At 42.0% G+C, this 21,919-nt stretch overlaps 1 protein-coding gene across 1 annotated transcript in view; it reads right to left on the reverse strand.

Annotated features, from left to right (window-relative positions):
* SLIT3 (slit guidance ligand 3) overlaps positions 1-21,919 on the reverse strand; it is an 801,478-nt gene that overhangs the window by 742,270 nt on the left and 37,289 nt on the right. Inside the window, exons 2-3 of the mRNA XM_073355953.2 lie at positions 13,331-13,402; positions 10,150-10,221 (exon numbers count right to left, since the gene is read on the reverse strand). Of these exons, the coding sequence (XP_073212054.1) occupies positions 10,150-10,221; positions 13,331-13,402 (144 nt within the window). The remainder of the gene's footprint in view (positions 1-10,149; positions 10,222-13,330; positions 13,403-21,919) is intronic.

Genomic DNA, 21,919 nt, shown 5'->3' on the forward strand with positions numbered 1-21,919 from the left:
TTGCAAGCTTCCACAGGGCTATTGCCACTTGCTTCTCAACTGTCAGGGGAGCTCTCATCTTGGTATTCCTGGCTTCAGGGCAGGGAAAAGCAACTCACAAAGTTCAAGGAAAGTGGTCTTATGCATACGAAAGTTTTGCAGTCACTGTGAGTCATCCCATACCTGCAACACCATGCAGTCCCACCAGTCTGTGCTTGTTTGCTGGGCCCAGAATTGGCATTCCACTGTATCAACCAGCCCCACTGCTGCCATGATGTCCCAATTGCCACAGCCCATGCTTTTAGGAACATCTGTGTCCATATCCTCATCACAATCGTCCTCGTGCTTGCGTCTCTTAGTCCGGTTCTGCACATACTCCAGGATAATGCGTGAGGTGTTTACAATGCTCACAACAGCAGCAGTGAGCTGAGCAGGCTCCATGCTTGCCATGGTATGGCGTCTGCACGGGTAACCCAGGAAAAAAGGCACAAAAGGATTGTCTGCCATTGCTTTCATGGAGGGAGGGAGGGGCAACTGATGACATGTACCCCAAACCACCCTCGACAATGTTTTTGCCCCATCAGGCATTGGGAGCTTAACCCAGAATTCCAATGGGCAGCGGAGATTGCGGGAACTGTGGAATAGCTACCCACAGTGCACCGCTCAGTAAGTTGATGCTAGCCACAGTATTGAGGACACGTTCTGCCGACTTAATGCGCTTAGTGGGGACATACACAATTGACTGTATAAAATTGATTTCTAAAAATCGACTTCTATAATATCAACCTAATTTCATAGTGTAGACATCCCCTAAGTGACCACTATCCTTAACTCCAGGCAGTTTGATGCAGCGAATTTTGGTAGATGGTGAGTACCTTAGAAAGATCAGTTATTTTCATGCTTTGGCTTATGCTTCTTCTGAAGCATACGAGTAAGTTTAGAATTATGATTTTGTTGTCCCATCAGACAAGTAAGCACTTGGAGATCCCTGGAAGAGGAGAGTTATGTAATTATTTTCCTCCATGTTTCCATTTTTATGTGGAGTTGTCCTTTGTAATAAGAACATAATCAAATCCAAGCTCTCTCTCTTCAAATATGTTTGCACTATTTATGTCAGCTGATGCTTGAGGAAAGGTAACTTTTCAAATCTACAAGGAACAAACGCTAACCAGTACCAAATATAATTAGCTACTCTGCCAGTGCACTTCTGTACTAAACTAGAATACATTTACTTTTCCAGTCCTTGGACTTCACATACTGTATACTAATCATATTGCAGACTGCCCAACTGTGGTGGTTTGCTTTTGACTGGCAATGAAATACTTCTTTATCTTATTTAGTTGGTTTCCAAAGAATATAGCATCCTCCATCTGCATAAACTATGTATGTGTATCACACAGTGGTTCCTCATTTTAATGCCTGAAGCATTACTTAACTAACTCATATGAATGTTAATACATGATATATACTTCAAGATGAAAACATATCTGTATTTAAATAAAAGCTATATTGGCTCAGCATCCCATATGCTGCCTTTGATCCTTGAAATAATGCCAAGTTTAATGGGAGTACAGTATGTGGCTAGAAATAAATATTGTTGTACTATAGGTATGCAATGCCAAGCTGCTAGCAAATATTTATACATGAGACTTTTTAAAGTAAATGGTAAAAAATAAATTCAATATTTCTTAACATTGAAGTCTTTCTTGCTCCTCAACAAATTAAATCCTTTCCAAAAGAAGAAAAAGATTGACAATTAAATGACAAGATGACTTAAGCCATTTGACAATTTTAAATAGAAACAACTAGTCATGTTAAAAAACTGAACAGCACTATGCATAGCCAAAATACAGCATAAGATGCTCTTCATAACACTACATTTTAAAATTATTCAGAAGCTAAAGTTGGTGCAGAAAGTAGCTACCTGCTTACTGGGTGTTGCTTCACCACAGCACATACTATACCAGCATTCCATAACATGCACTCATCCTATCAGATGCACACCTTTCATCACAGTTTGAAATCTTCTCTCTATAGAGCCTTAATTGACTTGGAAGTTTGATAATGTTCCAGAGAGAGCATCTCTCCTTGTGCCAGACTGTCACACATTTCGATCAGCAAAGGCATTCCAGCTCTGTCTCCCCATCTGAAATCAGGTGTGTGGCTAGGATGCTAACAAAAGTTGCTAGGAGGGTCTCATGAGGCCCCTTGACTCTGCAATTTGGTTTTCATTCTCTCTGTTTTAAAATAGCCTGGATCTATTAACATTCAAGGCACATTGAAAAGCCCATCTCTTGTATGGAGCATGGAGCCCTCTGTGTGGATAATTTATTTACCTACCTGCCAGATTCATATGTAGCTGTGTGGCTATTCTTTAACATATGGATGTTACATTTAATTATGAAGACACTTGTTAAGATACCTGGAATAGTCTTTATTTACACTTACATGGAATTCCACAGGAAACCCAATGGAGTCAAATGACAACAGCAAAAGGTGTCCAAGTTATGGGGGATAACAATAGGGTTAATCTGTTGTTCACTTTAAATCAGGGATAAGAAGTAGGGGTTATCCTAAATGTCAAATTATATGTCAGTGTCACATTGAAACGAATATTTTTGAAGTTGCATATTTAAAAATAGCTTTCAGTTTATTTCATATTCTACATGTACGCTGCCATCTTTTAAATCTTTATATCACATGTGCTTTCTTTTGCACCATGCTCAATTCACCACAGTTCCAATAAAACCTTGCATGGTTGGCATTTTTCAAGCAGATGGGATCCAACATGTGACACTCGTCACAAAACAAACTGAATATTTGCATGACACAGCTTGTAACTTAGTTTATTTTCTTCTGTTCAGTAACTGGTCAGAGTAGTTTGACTCTATATGGAAAAGTATGTAGAAGAGATTTCAAAACATTCCTTTCAAACAACAACTTTTTGGGCTAGAAGATTTTTTTCCCCTTCCATAATTTTTTTTTAAATCTAGCGTACACTGGAGTTGTGGGAACAGCAAAGATAAGAGAAAGATATCTATGAAACATTGATCTTCCCTGACCAGATCTGGTATGCAATTTACAGGAAAGAGTAATGCTTCACTAAATCACAGGAACTTAAACGAAACTACAGTGAAATGTCCTAAAAAGGCCACTTAACAGTTCTGACTTATGCAACTGAAGAAGGCAAATCTGAAATCTTAATCATCATTTTGGCAGCCAAGGGTATAGCTTGGGAACATTTATTTTGGCTGCTTGAGCCAATGTAACATTATATAAAGTTCAATCAATGGCAGCAGCACATTACTCTGAGCTCCCCACCGCCCAAAGAATTATTAACTCAGGGGTTCTATCACCCTAATCATGTAACAGCCTGCTGCTTTAAATCCATTCAAATGTATGTCTCTGGTGTGTCCCAATCAATGATTTTATGCTCATTTACTCTGAGCTAGAAAAGGGTTATTCATGTGTTATAGGAAAACTGAGGTACATAGCACAATTAAGCTTCTTCCCCAAAAGGTCACACAGGAAGATTGTTACATATAAATTAATATGGCTTAGCGAGATGAAAGAACAAGTGTAGTGTCTGCAGTTCCAGAATATCTAAATTTCACACTCATTTGGAGTACTAAAATAGTAAAACTCACAGCAAACCAACATGAGCAGGTCACCTACTGTCATCATTGTCACAGTGCTCAGGCTGTTGACAGGTGCCTCCTACAGTATAAACACTGAAAAATCCATACGACACCCCCATCTGCCTAAGTAAGGGTGTCTATGATACAAATTGAGTTAAACTGTCCATTTGTGTTGAAGGGGGTAGGGTTCTTGGCTCCCGCTCCCACTCCCCTAGTCTCTTTTGTATGTTCTAAGATTTCCTAACCCCAAAAGGGGTAGAGCATAGTGGTACCAACCACCTAATCAACTCCCCTTGAACATAAGAATGGTCCTACTGGGTCAGAACAAAGGTCCATCTAGCCCGTATCCTGTCTTCAGACAGTGGCCAGTGCCAGGTGCCCCAGAGGGAATGAACAGAACAAGTAATCATCAGGTGATCCATCCCCTGTCACTCACTCCCAGGTTCTCGCAAAAGGAGGGTGGGGACACCATTCCTGCTCATCCTGGCTAACAGCCATTGATGGACCTATCCTCCATGATTTTATCTAGTTCTTTTTTGAATCCTGTTATGGTCTTGGCCTTCACAACATCCTCTGGCAAAGAGTTCCACAGGTTGACTGTGCATTGTGCGAAGAAATACTTCCTTTTGTTTTAAACCTGTTACCTATTACATTTGGTGCCCCCTAGCTCTTGTGTTATGAGGCTTGCAAACTTGTCTTACCCAGACAGTGCCCCAGGGTCACTGTCTCCTTGTAGACATGGGGAGAGGGGGCAGGGGGACTGGTAAATGGCATTCCTGCGGGCAGTACCCCGAAGGCTTCCAGGAGTCTCCTTTCAGAGCTGTAGAGCCATTGTCTGCTCTGTCCCAGAACTGCCCAGCAGCTGCTGGGAAATTCCTGCTTTCTAAGCCCTTATTCCACTCTTGACATGAGTGAAATGGCCAGCTTTGCCCATAGCAGCTTTTTAACCCCTTCATCACAGGTGCAGCGTTTATACACTCTTCACAATTCACTAATAGAAAATGACCATTTTGAAAACTTTTCCTGAATAGCTATCACAGAAAATAGAAGTTTCTTAACCTTATGCAAACCACTGCTTTGTTACTCTGCTCTATTATTGGGTGATTCATAAACTTAGATTTTTAGGAATATGGAAAAAAATCATTTTTGCCAGATGTAAAGGAACTCTGCAAACTCTGTATAAACAGCATAAGCATAGATCCATCTAGGATGCCACAGGTCTGCAATAAACTTTTGTTTACAATAGTGAAGAACTATCTGATACATTTATTATTTTACCCACAACTCTGAGCCACTTAGCAATCTTTCCACTCAGCATGTTAATTGTGGAAAATGCTTTTTGTATTCCATGATTTATTTAAAGCCTGTTCAGTCCTAATTGATGAGGTCTAGATTGCAAAGCATCTCTCAGAACAATTTATTCTTCTCCACTAGCATCCTTGGTCACTAATAGTGATTTTACAGTACATTATGCCCAAACAACACACTTTAATGTCATAATCAAACATTTAAAATTCAGCTTATAGAAACATACACAGTAGCATCTCTCCAGTTAAAGGTCAAACCCAATTTCCATTTTAAAGCTCTATCGCTGCACAAAACAAGGGTTCTGGAGTTAAAACTTGGCATCCAAGTTCTTTGTCTGAGAGCTAATTATTTTTCCGAACATTGTAGAGATTAGATTTGACTATATTTACAGTTTTTGCCATCCTTTAGAAACAGAAACATATTGTTAGTGTTTTCAGATGTTGAAATCCTTTAGTCTAAGCTAAAGAAGCTGATCTGAGGAGAAAGAACAAACTGTGAGCTAAAGTCAACCCTTTTGAAGACAGTAGGGCTGTGTGACAATTTTTGGCAGACGGTTGTGTTAAAGTCAAGACTATTTAATGTCTTGTATCCTGCCTCTTTATTCTACAGAGATGTATGACATCTGGTTGTGGGAGGGATTTCAATCTGTACTTTGGGCCCCATCATGCCCAGTATCATGAGTTTATCCATTTACTATAGTACACCTACGTTCTTGATTATGTGTCTCATTTTGTTTGTATAACGTGTAACGACCTTTCTGCTCGCTTTGTTACCTTATAAATTTAAGTATGATTGTGTAGCTGAAATGTCAGGGTCCAAACAAACAAGTCAATAAAAATACTGTTTTTTAATTGTATTACAACTTTTTTGTGCCAATATTTCACAGTATTACACATATTAAGCTCACAGTACAAATCAGATCCAACTATATTGTAAAACTCTATTTTTATTCAGATATATTCCAATGTTATGTGTTCTAGATAAGTTAAGGCAAAGTCAGAAATAGTGCATCACAGACACTTATTCATCCTGTCTGAGTACTACATCCCGCACTTACAGGGATTGGACCAGTTTAATCATAAGGTTATGGGAGAAGAGGAAGTTGTTAATCTGACCTTGAGAAAGGATCACAAATCTTTAGGATACTCCTCAGTGGAGGATTTTACTTTTGATCTCTTAACTACACCAAATTAGCTTAAAGAGGTATAAAAATATTTATTGGCCCCTCATTGGATACCAGTATTGGCAATTAAAGAGCACTCTGGAGAACACTAAGTTTCCTAGTCTCCATTTTAGAAAATGGGAATCATCTTTCTAAAACTTGAATCATCCATAGCATTTATATGGCACTTCACATGCTCAACAGACTCTCCAAATATCTCTTTAATTAAGAAAGGGCTGGAGTTCATGCCATGGCAATTTTAGAAGGCTTGATTGAAATCGATATCTTACAAATTGTACCCAAGATTCTACCTTGTGAATTACTCTCTTTAAACAATCCCATGCTCATTGGCATATGTTTAGATCATGCTTGAATTCTCAGAACATGTCTTTTTAATTTTCCTTAGCAACATGCAAAAATCTCTGCTTCTTGAGGCTTTCCATCAGCAATGTTAGTCATGTTTTACAGTCAGTCCAATAATTAACCCTACATAAAACAAGCATGAATAACAGTTGACTACATAATTTCATTTTATACAATGAAACATAAATTGAATTAAGGGATAGGGTTCTAATGTGAAGGAGCTGGAAATTACTAAGCAAGTGATGCTGTCTTCTGAGATATTCCATATACCAAAAGGTAGAGCAGTTACCCTAAAATGGTTATAGTGCTACCAGCCAAGTGAGTTCAACCCTGGGGTATCATTTAGAAGATTCTTGGAGGGCACTCCAAATTCTTTCAGCTATTTTCATAACTACTTAAATATCTACTGAGCACTCCTACTATTCACAAGACCTGACACATGAAGTCCTTTAGCAGACATAAGTTCATCACACATTTTGGAAGATCGTACTGTACCTCTGTGCTACAAAGATTATGACAGCAAGAGCAGTAGCTATCAAACCTGATAGAAGACTTATACTAATGCTGTTTCAGGGCCTCAGTCCTGTAAGCTGTTTCATGAAGGTGGACACTTAAACACTCATGAAGACTCTTAACTTCCATAGGGTAGTGCACAAATGTGGAGTTGGCCTATGCAGCACAGGTTGCAGGATTGGACCTACAGCTGCAGAAGAACAAACGTTTAAGTAAGGCAGACTACCTGCACACATTAGTTTTACATATGTTTTGTTTAAACCATTTTTTCTTTTGATGCTTAGCCACCACAGAAATTGACCCTTTTAGTTCTGGTTTAGAAAGGCACAGAAGGTGACAATGTTGTAAAAACTAATCCGTGGTGTAAAACCACTAAATAAACCCTACTTTTTTGATGTGCTGAAGACCTGTAGCTCCCATTTAACTTAACTGAATTGGAGTTGTAGGTGCTCAGTGACAGAGAAAGTAAGGCCCTTAAAGAACGTAGGAAGTGCAGAAGACAGCTTGCAGAATCCTTGTTGTATGTGGGTTTCCATATCTAATGGATATTATCAAAACCCAGTCTACTTGGAAAGGTGAAGAAAAAAATGGCTTGATCAGAAATAGCTAGTTACTGTCTGCAATATCATTTTAACTACCAACTCTGCACTACAGCTCCCCATGTTGTGACTTGAATTCAATGCTTAAGTCTGCCTCACACTTTCCTCATCTGCTACAATTTTTGACAGAAATTTGCCCTTTGGATGCTCTGCTTGTATTGTGAGAACTAACATCCGTCCACTCAGTAAAGCTAAGTTATACGATTTTAGAGATGCAAATGGTAAAAGTAAAACAATTGGAAAGTTATCAAGAAATATGTTTGTGACATCAATAACTGGCACCTATATAGACATTTAGTTTTACAGTTTTAGACTGATTTAAAGGAGGGGAAAGACATCACAGGCAATAAATTTCACAAAGAAAACTCTGTCCATATTTTTAGTTAATGAGGGTTTTGCTCTGATGTCTAGACAAGTTAAACTACATTAAGAGAAAATAATATTCATTTAGGGTTAATGCCCTTTGAGTGATCACTACTGTAAAAAAAAAGCAATATATTTCCAATGTTATTTTGAATAAGAAAATGTAATGTACAATATTTTGCCAGGAACAAAATTACTCAAGTTTTTAAAAGTCTGACCCACTGCAGCTGCTTTGTTAAAAAAAGCAAACGATTACTTTTGCATCCACTTTAAGAGATCAAAAGCCAACTGTATTCCAAAGCCTGCAGCAGTGTAAGTGAAATTTTTATTTGTTATTTGAAATAAATTAAATGGAAAAAAGCCAGCTTCTTTTTTTTTAAATTCAGCTATCGTATTTTCTGCATTAATATTTTGTGGTGCTTGAAAATAGTTAATCAAATAGTTTTTATATTGTCTAAATCATTGCAATTTAGCCCTTAAAGTTATGCCAAACTTTCCACAATTCCTTCTCCAAAGCACACTGATCCATAGCAAAAGATTAGATTTATAGTCATCTCCTATAAAATGACTTGAGGTGAAGCACCGAAAAGTTGTGAGTTTCCCAATCTCAAATTCAAGGTATATTCATTTAGGAAACATTTTAATGACAGGTAATCCTAAAAGCAAGGAGAGATACAGTGTATGTTTGATTTTGAGTATACAGTATGTAGCAGGCCAACTTAAGAGTTTACAGAGAGAAAATTTAAGGGAGGCATTCAGATATCACATACTTTAGCAGTTACTAGTAGAAGAATCCCATTCTTTTATTTCTGGTTTCACACAAATGAAAACATACAACATAAAGAAAAGATTTGCTTTCTAGTTATGTTATCCATTTAGGTATCTTCCTAGCATTTTTCCCAAATATTCCTTTTAGGTAGATGAGGAATCATTTAAAGAAATAAACAAATAGTGGGGGAAGAGGAGAGAAGGAAGTTATTCCATTAAAGCACATATAATGGATGTAAAACTTCATGACTTAGTGCTGACATTTTCTTTAAAGAAGAACAAATTTTTAGCTAAAACAATCGTAATTTTAGTGTCAGGTTATGCATTTATTATTTTGTAAGTAACTTTGTTACTCTGTTACTTCCCAGATGTTTCCCTGAACACAACATACAAAATCACCACTCTTGTACCCTTAACAATGTTTTATATTTCAACATCTATTTTTCTAAGGAGCAGATTACAATCTCAGTGTGAATCTTAACTACATCATTTCAATTTCAAGCAGTTTTGTAACCCTAGACAAGATATACATTTCTCTTATAAGAGTGAATCCTGAGTTGTCAAAAGATAAGTCAATGTGTAAAAAAGCAACTCGCTTGTCGATAATTAAGGCAAGGCCTCAGTTGCTTTAGCACAGCAGACTTCTTTGTTCTATTGTGTGTACACAAAATTAACTACTCACCATGCCGATTTAGACAGAGGTGTTCTCCCACCCTATGCACAGCAGATCCACTCAACCAAAACAATGAGACTGTGGTTACCTTCATATATAGAATTCTACACAGACCCCGTTATATACCATAATACATGGCCAGTGGCCTTGTAAATGATGGATTTAAGATTATCTAAATCTTTTAGATCCATTTTATTTAAATCACTAACAAAAGCAGAAAACCAAGGGCCTTATTTTCTACTCAAAGTCCAATTTTACACCTCTGGGACTCCACCAATATCACTGCCATTGAATGAGTATAAAGCCAATGTAGCTGTATAGATAATCTGACACAAGGAGTTCTACTCTCATATGGAAGTGCAGGGCATTTATACTATGGCAATTCCCAGTAGTGCTGGCTATTAAAACAACCCATCACCATTCATCTAATTAGAGAAGTCATCCTGAGAACTTCAGAAAACAAAGTGAGATAAAATTTAGACCTGACTAACTTTGCCTCAGTGATTAGCTAGAATATAAAATATGTATTGGTGGTTACAGTTTTCTTAACAAATTATTGTTGATATTATTTTGAATTACAAGAAATCATGGATACCAAGGTTTTAATCTAAAAAACTCAGCTCTGTTTTAAACTATTCTTAACTCTAATATGTCAATTTTTTTGTTCATTCTAGTCATATTATTTCTTTAAGTCACTATATAAACACAATAAAAAGGATGAATAAAATAAGGCAGAAAATCTTTAGTTCTTTAAGTCAACATGTATGCAATAGACATACTTACAGCCGTTCAAGTTGCTTTAGATCCTGAAATGCTCCACGCTCTATCATACTGATTTGATTTTCTTCCAAATGCCTATGATTAAAGAAATACCAGTTGACAATGATAATTTAATAGAACGCCTTATACAGACAATATTTTATTCTGCCATTTTTCTACACATTGCTTGATTAAAAGTGCTGTTCACAGCAACACCAATTACAGTGATAGTGATAGACTGGTGAAAGCCACCAATGGCAGTGTTTTTTCCATGGTCACTTCTACCACCAACAGAAGATTAAGTTTACAGTCCAAAATACATATCACTGGTAGTTTTTGCATGGATGTAAACTTTATCCTGATTACCAGGGCTAGTAACCACATTATTGACTTTTATTTTTTATTGCCAAAACCCATTAAAATCTTGCAATTAGTTTATTATAGGCCTGATTCTGCCCCCTTAGTACTTTACTCTTTGCACTTCCAATCATTTTAATTTTATTCAGTGGAAGTAAGGATGGAAGCCCGTAGTCAACATCAAAAGATTAACGCAGGGCAAATAATCCAGAGAAAGCATTAAGTGATAAAGTGCATGCACATAAGCATCTGCATGGGATTTCAGACTCCTCCGGAGGTTACTGAGCAGTTCCTATTCAGTGAAGCTTCTCCAAGGGTGCAGGAGTGCCAGCTGTTTGTGACCACTAAAGACAGTGGGTCTGCATCATAGGGAATGGTAAAAGCTACCAAGGGAAGTGCTCAGGCACTCTGTCCCTTTTTCACATCCCTGTCTCTCCTTTCCTCCCATGAGACAGGGCATAAGCGGGGATGAATCAGCTGAAGAGATTGGAGGCAAGTAGAAATGCCTGGAATTGTCTTTATTTACCATTACGTGGAATCCCACTGAAATCCTGTCAGGCCAACCATTTAACACTGAAGTGATGTACTGAAGGGGGGCTCACTGACAGGTAAGTGGAGCCCCCACTCCACATATGAGCTGCAGTGCTGTGACACATGGCCCTGGCACTCTGATTAGCTAGGGGATGGACACACAAGAGAAGAGGGCTTCTCCACACCTCACAGAGCCCTGACTGGCTAGAGGGCTGGCAGGAAATCCTGCCTATATTTCCTGCCACCGGGGGTGCTGGAACTAGGGGCGCTGCCGCACCCCCTGGCTTGAACTGGTTTTCTTCATATACAGGGTTTACAGTTTGGTTCAATGGCTTTCAGCACCCCCACTATAAAAATTGTTTCAGTGTCATTGCCTGCCACCAGCTCCTTCCCAACTGGAAGATGGGATTGCCATTGGAGAAGGGACTCTGTGGGCAGACAGGGCACAAGCGTCTGTTGCAGGGGCACAGCATGCCAACAATCTCAGCTCAGGACTGTGGGGCAGGCCCATGGAGCAGTTGGCCTCTGTGGTCATTATGAGCTTGCACCACATGTGATAATCAGCCAGAGCCCACAGGAAAGGCAGCACCTTCATCGGTGACTGATGGACTGGATGCTAGGGGCATTTGGACTGTGTTTGCTGATCAGTGTGATTGATAGTCACTGAGAAAGGTGTTGAAGTGCATGCTGGGTGAATTCCTGCCTCTCCAAAATGTCACTGCGGGGGGTCTCCACTCCAAGTAGTTTGGATCCAACTATGTGTACACACACACACACGTACGTACATACGTACGTACGTAACAGATTATGCCAGATTTTCACTGTATTTATCATGAATAACTCATGTGGTATAATTTAGCCAATATTTTGTACAGTACACAAAGCATAGCAGTCAGTAAAAGAAACATTTACCAACAGTCACACTACCATGTCAGTAAATGTTATTTTAATAAGGACCCCCATAGAAATAGTGAGAGCTGGGATATAAGCCAACAAACTTTATATGGCTCCAAGCAGCAGAAAATTCTTGCTGTAGTAGTCTCATCCTGCAGGTGGAGGCAACAAAGCAGGGAAGTCAGTCTTCTACAACTAAATAACAAAAATCTCAAATTTATTAGAATAGTTATAAGAGTTTATGCCATACGTTTTGAAGGAACAGTGGAAGATATTTGTATTTTCATCACAACCATATTAAGCATCTGCCCATTAATTCACAATGTTAGAAAGTTCATCCACTACATATCTCCAAGGCATCTTGTAGGACTTTAAGGACTGAGATAATTGTACAAAAGGTGGTGTAAAAGTAATGTGTTCGCTACAGAGGGCAAGTGGGTGAAATAGAAGATTTTCCCTCACTTTAGCTTTTAACTTACCTATAGTGTACCTGCACTATAAGCAAAAACCACCTCTGAGCCCCTCTTTTGTGCAATGCTAAGCACAAGTGGTTTTTGTTACTGGTCACTTTATAGGGCTTTAGCTTGAGGGCAATAAACTAGCTATAGGCTTCTAGTGAGCTAAATGGGACACATAATATTGAATTGCTGTTCTCCCGTTAATTTGGGACACAGGGAATTATACAACGCCCAGCCAACAGGAGCTCAGTACTGAATTTTTCTATACAGAATACATTAATGTTACCGTTCTGTGTACATGCTGCACAGCTACTTCTGTCATACTACAGATTTTCCAAGAAAAAAAAATCAGCAAGCCAGTTAAAGAAAACCAGATATGAACTCACTAATAAGACCGGTATTTTTATTAATATTGCTCAACTCCAGCTGCAACTTTGCAGTGTCACAGTGCCACTATGATCTGTGATTCATACAGCGCCAAATCTAAAACTTAGCCAAGACTAAGGCTATGTCTACACTGCCATACCGCTACAAGGTATGCCATGTAGCCACATCTCCTGCTGACAAAGCGCAGTCCACACTGCGCTTTTTGTCTTTAAAACTTTTGTTGGTCAGGAGGGTAATTTTTTTACACCCCAACTAACAAGTTTTAACGACAAAAGAACAGTGTACACATAGCATAAAATCAGTGGTAATTTGTCTTCAAACTTCACTGAACCACTTTCACTAACTGATTTTAAATTTAGAGCTCATCTCTTGTCCTAAGGCACGGCATAAAACTATAATCAGTGCTTTAGTTATAGAAACTGTACAGAGTGTCTGATGTGGATGCTATTTCACAACTAGAGGATGTAAACAGTTCTACAGTACATAGGCATCAGCAGCACACATCTTTCCTGGTGCTTATTTTTGGAGGCCAATGGTCTAATGCAGCATTTTGAAGGCCAAACTAGTTTTATACTCACAAGACACGGAGATTCTTCAGCCCAGCAAAGTCCATCTTGGTGATTCTTGAGATATTATTTCTGTCTAAGTCCCTGCAAAGAAAAGAAAACAGAAATTCATGTTCAGGCACTTCAGTAGCCTCACAAAACTCTGTTTGAAGAGAATGCAACTTGTTCACCTGGGCATTTATTTATCACCGGGTTCTCACAGGGGGTTGGAACCCCTCAGGGGGTCGCAAGGTTATTACATGGGGGGTTGCAAGCTGTCAGCTTCCACCCTAAACCCTACTTTGCCTCCAGCATTTATAATGATGTTAAATATACTTAAAAGTGTTTTTAATTTATAGGGAGGGGGTCGCACTCAGAGGCTTGCTATGCAAAAGGGATCACCAGTACAAAAGTTTGAGAACCACTGGTTTTATCAGCACTCAAAGTTGTACTAACTAGTTTTCCTATTAAAATCTAAAATGAGTACATATATAAAAGGGAGTATATAAAATGAGTAAAGATTTACTAATACTGATGAATTTTGCTTCCCCCCCCCACAGTGATGCTACTTTTAACTGAGTTTTTGGGGGAAATGGGCGGGGGGGAGAGAAGAGTGGGATTTTCAATTCACCTTAGCCACATTGCACTTCAGTAGGAGCTGGGTGTTTAACTCCCTCAGACTGGGATTTTCTAAACAGCTGGAGTAGTTTTAACAACCAGTCAGTACACTGTAACTGACTCCACTGCAGGGATTCACTCAGTGGGTGCGTGCTCTAGACACTCTTGGCAGTGTGCTCTGTCTACCACAAAGTCAAGAAGCCACACTGTAGCTACTCTAAACAGTGATCTGACTCTAGCTTTGACAGAGTCTCATGCAGCACTTGCAGGTACTGAAAGTAGTAGAATTTAATAGGGCTAGCAGAATGGAAAGGTACAAAGGCTTACATCACTATCATCTAATTGCAGCCTCCTTTCTCCCAAAGCTCTTATGGGCAGTCCTGTAAATCAAAAGCCTTAGTGTGCTCCCTGGGGCTCCTCAAACGTTCTCTCCAACCCATTTCTCTCCAAGAGAAAAGCAGCACTGGCTTGGAAATCATACTAGCTACAGCTTCCCGTATAGTGTTCTTTGCGGTCCCTTCTGCCCTGTACTTTCGTCCAGACAGGTAGCTGCCTCACACCTCTGTGTGCAAACTATTTCCACAACTCTGTCGCTGCTGCAAACCCTTTGCCAGCCACAGCCTGCTTCGGCTTCACTGTTCAACGCATTTTTCAGGCACAACTCTTCAACTGCCTGCTCACTTGTATCCCTTCCCCAATGAGCTGCCAAGATATTGCTTCTAGCCTCCTACTCCCCTCTCAGAGACTGCTCTCCTCTGCATGTCACTTCCTTTTCCAGGTCAAGAAGCATCACAGATCCCGCAATGGACTTGTCATGGGACAGTTATCCCGCTCCTAGGAGAAAAGGTTAAAGGCAGCTGAGGTAGGCTGCTTGAAGAGGCAGCCACAGCTGTAGCCATACCCAGTCAGGCCATAGCTAGCCCTGATATAAGGCAAAGGGAGGAGCTGGGTCAGTGTCACTCCAGCCTTGGAGAGGGAAGGGCCGAGGTGCTTGGGAGCACAGGGTACCTGAAGCAGAGTAGTGCTGGAGAAAGGCAAGAGGAGCTGGGGAGCTCCAGCCTGGCAACTCCCCAGGCTGAGGCCTTGTTCAAGGCCTAAGGAAGTACTAGGGCTGCAGAGGCAGCCGGTCCAACTCCCTTGCCAATGATGAATGGCCATTACAGACTGCAACTTGCCCCAGAGAAAGGGGGCTAGATGACTGGCAGTAGCCACTGAGGCAAGGTGGGCATAGGGGAGGGGGTTCCCCTAGGAGGGAAGACCCAGAGAGTGAGGGCACTGCTATGGGACAGCAACCCAGGGTGAGAGGACACCGGAGTCTGTGAGGCAGGAGAGACACCGGCCAGCAGGAGGCACTCAGAGTGCTAGAACTGAGCTAATTCCCGAGGCAACCAGCAGGAGGCGCCGTGGCAGTGAGTGCTCGATCTGCTACAGGACTAAACAACAAACTTGGTTACAGTGCCCTTGTCTGCTAGCTGCGTGGGGCTGAAGCCTGGGTCCCTGAGCCCTGCCACCTGGAGCTAAAGCAGAAGCCTGAGCTACTTAGCTTCATGGGGGGGCATGGGGCCCGAAGAAACTGCCCTGCTTGCTACCCCTTAACACCAGCCCTGGCTTTTATATGCAGAAAACCAGTTATTGTGGCACAGGTGGGCCATGGAGTTTTTCATAGCATGTTTGGAGAGCCTCAGAAAGAAAAAGATTGAGAACCCCTGTTTTACTGGACCACCCTCCAGTACAAGAATACTCTAACATAAGAAGTAAACCTCAGGAGGACAATCTTGAAGCCATGAAATTTTGAACTGAGAATAGGGCACTTGCATCATTTATCCTTTAGAAGGTTCAGTGGGAGAGGAAGAGGACTCATTTAAAAGCATATATTTCAACCCAATAAAAACTGCATTCTGTGGAAAAGGTGGAATCCTATTTGAAAACTGCTTTAGATTTTAAGTTAGAGCTCAACATATAGCCATTTATTGACTGAGATCATAACCATAAAAGATAATGAAGGAGAAACCTCTACGCTTGCAAAATCCCTGGTTAAAAACAAGTCTTTCATAGTGGAAAAATGTTATGCTAAATTCTGGGTTAAGCATTTTTTTTTATTTTTATCAATTTAAATGTTCACAGCTGTCCAAAATATATGCAGGGATTAGACAATGGGGTGGGGTCGGGGGGGGGGGGGTGAGGTCAGACAATTATTTAGGACAGTAGACACTGATGCTATATAACCATTGCAAATTGTCCACACCACATGACAAAACATTAAAAGTAAATATCCTTAAATCAAACTCTAATTGGTTCTCAAGCAGCATTTTTCTTACTTTGCAGATCTGTAACTTCAGTTAATTAATTTCTATGGACATATTTTTGTTGGTTTGCGTGTGTATAGAAAAATCAATGTTCACCAACATTTATCAATAAATATCTAATCCATCCACGCGTCAACAAAAGCAAATAATATTTTAGCATGATTTGTAATTGTTTAAGCATTATACCAGACCGCCCACACAAAACATGAAACCACATTCCTTGACAATCTGAGTAATGAAACTTTGTAGTGTCCAAATTATACAGACTCTGATATCAAATGTCAAAATGGTGTACTATCAAACTAAAGGAATAACCCACCTTTTAAGTAGGAATTTTGCACCATAAGCATACACAATACTCTTCAATGGAAGAATTGTACCAAACAGATTCCTGTACTAAAGCCGTTACAGTTTAACAGCAAAGCTAGGTGGTGTAAAGGCACAGAATCATAGGACTGGAAAGAACACGAGAGGTCATCTAGTCCAGTCCCCTGCACTCATGGCATGAGCACTATCTAGACCAGCGGTTCCCAAACTTGTTCCACCACTTGTGCAGGGAAAGCCCCTTGCGGGCCGGGCCGGTTTGTTTACCTGCCGCGTCCGCAGGTTCGTCCGATCGCGGCTCCCAGTGGCCACTGTTCGCTGCTCCAGGCCAATAGGAGCTGCAGGAAGTGGTGGCCAGTACATCCCGCGCCGCTTCTCGCAGCTCCCATTGGCCTTGAGCAGCGAACCGGGGCCAGTGGGAGCCGCGATCGACCAAACCTGCAGACACAGCAGGTAAACAAACCGGCCCTGCCCGCCAGGGGCTTTCCCTGCGCAAGCGGCGGAACGAGTTTGGGAACCGCTGGTCAAGACCGTCCCTGTCTATCCTGCTCTTAAAAATCTCTAATAATGGAGATTCCACAACCTCCCTAGGCAACTTATTCAAGTGCTTAACCACTCTGACAGTTAGGAAGTTTTTCTCAACTAAATCTAAACCTAAACCTCCCTTGCTGCAATTTAAGTCCATTGCTTCTTGTCCTATCCTCAGAGGTTAAGAAGAAGAATTTTTCTCCTTCCTTCTTGTAACAGCATCTCATCAGTTCCATGACTACAGTTAGATCAATAAAAGGGTACGACTCGGTGAGCTGTTTGCAGAAGGAAAAATGGGGTAAAGAAAGCTCTGCACTTCAAATTTGTCTCTCAACAAGCAATGTCTCTGATATGGAGGTTATTGACCACCAGCTTTCATCTTTCCCACTTGTGACAGAGCTGTAAAACTTCCACTCTCCTTTAAATACCAATCCATCTGGTTTCCAATATAACTGGGTTTTTTTATCCTCTTCCTGGCTGGCCTATGATCTTGCCTGACAGTATGAGTGCTGGTGTCATAAATATAAAGGGAAGGGTAAACACCTTTCTGTGTGCAGAACTATAAAATCCCTCCTGGCCAGAGGCAAAACCCTTTCACCTGTAAAGGGTTAGGAAACTAGGATAACCTCGCTGACACCTGATCAAAATGACCAGTGAGGAGACAAGTTACTTTCAAAGCGGGGGGGGGGGGGAACAAAGGGTCTGTCTGTCTGTGTGATGCTTTTGCTGGGAATAGAAAAGGAAGGGAGTCCTAGAACTTAGTAAGTAATCTAGACAGATATGTGTTACATTTCTGTTTTGTTTAAATGGCTGGTGAAATAGCTGTGCTGAATGGAATGTATATTCCTGTTTTTGTGTCTTTTTGTAATTTAAGTTAACTTGCCTAGAGGAATACTCTATGTTTTGAATCTGATCACCCTGTAAGGTATTTACCATCCTGATTTTACAGAGGTGATTCTTTTACTTTTTCTTTAATTAAAATTCTTCTTTTAAGAACGTGATTGCTTTTTCATTGTTGTTAAGATCCAAGGGTTTGGGTCTGTGCTCACCTATGCAAATTGGTGAGGATTTTTATCAAGCCTTCCCCGGGAAAGGGGATGTAGGGCTTGGGGGGATATTTTGGGGGGGAAGACGTCTCCAAGTGGGCTCTTTCCCTGTTCTTTGTTTAACACGCTTGGTGGTGGCAGCATAGGGTTCAAGGACAAGGCAAAGTTTGTACCTTGAGGAAGTTTTTAACCTAAGCTGGTAAGAATAAGCTTAAGGGGTCTTTCATGCAGGTCCACACATCTGTACCCTAGAGTTCAGAGTGGGGAAGGAACCTTGACACTGGATTCGAGTGACTCTGCAGAGAGCTATCTGTCCACAGAAAGATGGTATTGTTTGACCTAAAGTCTTAAGTAGTTATACTCTTAAAATGCATTCTTCTGATCACCTCATGCAAAAATCAAATTGAGTACCGCGACCTGAACTAATTATGGGATAAGGTCAATTCCAGAACAAAAAGTACCTGCTGGTCCTCTTTTCCTCAGCATAAGTCCTAATTGTCTCTCTTATGCAAGCATAAGTTGTCGGTCTGTTGAATGAACCTTTCCTTTCCGAGCAAAGCCCCTTGGCTGGCTGCAATTCCTAAGTCAACAAACGCAGCTTCCTCTTAAGCACACAGTTGTGTCTACCTCATGACACAGCTCACTAAGGGCTCACTGGTGGGCCAGGATGACCTGGGCCTGACAGAAAGGGTGGGAAGTGTTAAGCCAGAGATGCAGCATTTCTGAAAACAGACATCAGTATTTATTTCACCTGTATATATTTTGTTGCCTTCACTGCTATTACCTCATAAATTTCTCCTTGGTCAGTGTACACCAAGTCTTTCTCCTTTTCTGGCAAGCCCAAAGTCACTATACAAGACAAACCCCAGCTTGCATGACCAAACTCATACCCTTTTCCAGGTACTGCTTCTTCTATCAATAGTCTCTAACATGGCCCCAGGCATTGAGTTTTTGACCAGAACGCCCAGTCAAAAAGGGACCCTGGTGGCACCACCAACCAGGCCACTAAAAGTCCGGTTGCAGTGGGGGCTAGAGGCCAAGACAGGTTCCCTATGGCTCCCAGAAGTGGCCACCAGGCCCCCTAGGCACATGGCTGGCCAGGGAGGCTCCGCACGCTGCCTCCACCCAAAGTGCCAACTCCGCAGTTCCCACTGGCTGGGAACCACAGCCAATGGGAGCTGCGGGGACAGTGCCTGTGGGCACGAGGGCAGCGCATGGAGCCTCCCTGGCTGTCCATGCACCTAGGGGCTCAGAGACCTGGCACCTGCTTCCTGAGAGCTGTGGTAAGCGCAGCAGGGACCCTGCACCCCCTCCTGCATCCAAACTCCCTCCCAGAGCCTGCGCCCCACACCTCCCACACACACCCCAACCCCCTGCCTCAGCCCTAAGCTCCCTCCTGTACCCCAAACCCCTCATCCCCAACCCCACCCCAGAGCCCACACACCAGCCGGAGCCCACACCCCAAGCTCCTGCCCAGAGCCTCCTCCTGTGCCTCAAACCCCTGATCCTCAGCCCCACTTCAGAGCCCGCACCCCCAGCCAGAGCCTTCACCCCTCTCCCACATGCCAACCCTCTGCCCCAGTCCAGTAAAAGTGAGTGAGGGTGGGGGAGAGCGACTGACAGAGGGAGACAGGGCCTCAGAGAAGCGACCAGGCAGGGGCGGGGCAGGGGTATTCAGTTTTGTGCCACTGGAAAGTTGGCAACCCTGGTCCTGTCATCAGAACTCCCTTCTCTGGAGCCATTTTTCCTGGCACTCTTAACAGCACACTTATCCTCACCCCAGAGTTAGAAGAGTCTGTACTGTATAGAGGCCCAGACCCCACCCAGAACAGCTGGACCACACTTCCCTAGGACAGGCACAAAGTGTGGGATTCACAAGGGGGGCCCAGGCTGACTGATGCAGGGCCTAACTTTTAGCTGCCTGCCACCAAGTGGAATTCATAGCACTGAGTTAGGCACCCAGGCTCCCTATACAGTGTATGGGGAGAGAGAGATGTCTTAAAAGAAAAGGAGTACAAATCCAGGTCCCCTCCCCCCCCCCAACACTCTCCTGTTGGTAAAGAGTGTTTGTTTGGGGGGGAGGGGGAGAAAACCTGGATTTGTGCTGGAAATGGCCCACCTTGATTATCATACACATTGTAAGGAGAGTCATCACTTTACATAAGCTATTACCAGCAGGAGAGTGGGGTGGGGGGAGAGAAAACCTTTTGTAGTGATAATCACCCATTTTTTTCATGGTTTGTGTGTATAGAAACGTCTTCTGTACTTTCCACAGTATGCATCCGATGAAGTGAGCTGTAGCTCACGAAAGCTCATGCTCAAATAAATTGGTTAGTCTCTAAAGTGCCACAAGTACTCCTTTTCTTTTTGCAAATACAGACTAACACGGCTGTTACTCTGAAACATGTCTAAAAAAGGGATTCAAGCTGAGTGGGAAGCTGCCTGAGATAGCCAAAAGGAAATGCTGAGGAAAGGGGTGTGGCAAAAACCCCTCTCCTCAAAAGGCAATTTGAACCCAAACTCTGGACCAGAGGGAGGCAGCTCCCTTCAGTCGGGATTCACTGTCATGAACTCTCTCCTGGAGTTTGGCACCTGAGTCAGCTCAGCCCTTTTTCCAAGACAAAATGAAAAGGAGCAGGAGAGGTGGTGCCCCTTCCACATTATGCTCAATATCCCAGTGGCCAGAGCTCCCGCTCTGGATGTTTGAGACTCAGAGGTTCAAATCCCACTTTTGCGTGATGAGAAGCAGGGAATTGAACTCTGGTCTCCGACCTCCCAGATGAGAGCCCTAACCACTGCACTATTGGGTATAAAAGGGGGCACCGCAATCACCTCCTCCTCCTCCAGCTGTGGTGTGTGGAGCCTGATCCAGCAGACGTGCTCTACGGCCACCTGTGAGCATGCTTACTGGATTAGACCCTGCAGGAGAGAAGCACAGGGAAATTCCTATGTTGTGAATCCCACTGGGGCTTATGTATGAATTAGGCATCAAGCTGCTCAGTGATGTCAGTGCTGAGGCCAACAGCCAACATGCCAACAGCAATTTATATGCCTGGGGACTTTTCCAGTGCAAACGTAGGCATCTAGGGAGTTTAGGCTCCTAGAGGTTAGGCAAACCTAACCAAATCCCAACCAAACTTTCTACAGTTGCTTCCGCTCCAGCTTCTCCAAGGGTTGGCATTTTTTCTTCCTTCTCAAGTGACTGTTTACTCCGTCACAATCTGACCCCTGCCTCCTCTCTTTGTGCACAGTTCCCTGCCTATCAGCTGCCAGAGCAGAACTCTTCCTCCAGGCTTGGCTCTTTTTGCTGGGAGGAACAGTCAGAAGCACCACCGCCCACATGGACCATTCAGTGCTTAGTGCCCTGACCCAGAGTCAGGCTTGTACACTCTGCTGCAAAAGCAGAAGACCTTTGCAACCAATATTCTTTTTATGCAATGTAACTTTGGGATTCTTAAGCTGTGTTATTTTTTGTTGGTGATTTATCAGTTCACAAACTTGAGTTTCATCATTTGCCAGGCAACAGTGCATTCTTGTCCTGTTAGGTAAATTCCCCTCTGTAATTCACTGACTTTCATGGGCATTAGAGCTGATTGAGTAGTCACACTATTTTTCTTTTAACTGAAAAAATGATTGTTTTCTGAAACAATATGTTCATTGTTCAGCCAGGTCTACTAGAGACAAAATTAAAGATGTGCATGTGTTTTGTAAGCAACTGTGCCCAGGAGAAAAAACTCTCCTGGTTTCAGCTTGTTATTAATTTGGATTAGGTTCATCAACAGGATTGTAGGGGTTCATGA

The sequence above is a fragment of the Lepidochelys kempii genome, chromosome 8 (genome assembly GCF_965140285.1).
Source record: "Lepidochelys kempii isolate rLepKem1 chromosome 8, rLepKem1.hap1, whole genome shotgun sequence".
Classification (NCBI taxonomy): domain Eukaryota; kingdom Metazoa; phylum Chordata; order Testudines; family Cheloniidae; genus Lepidochelys; species Lepidochelys kempii.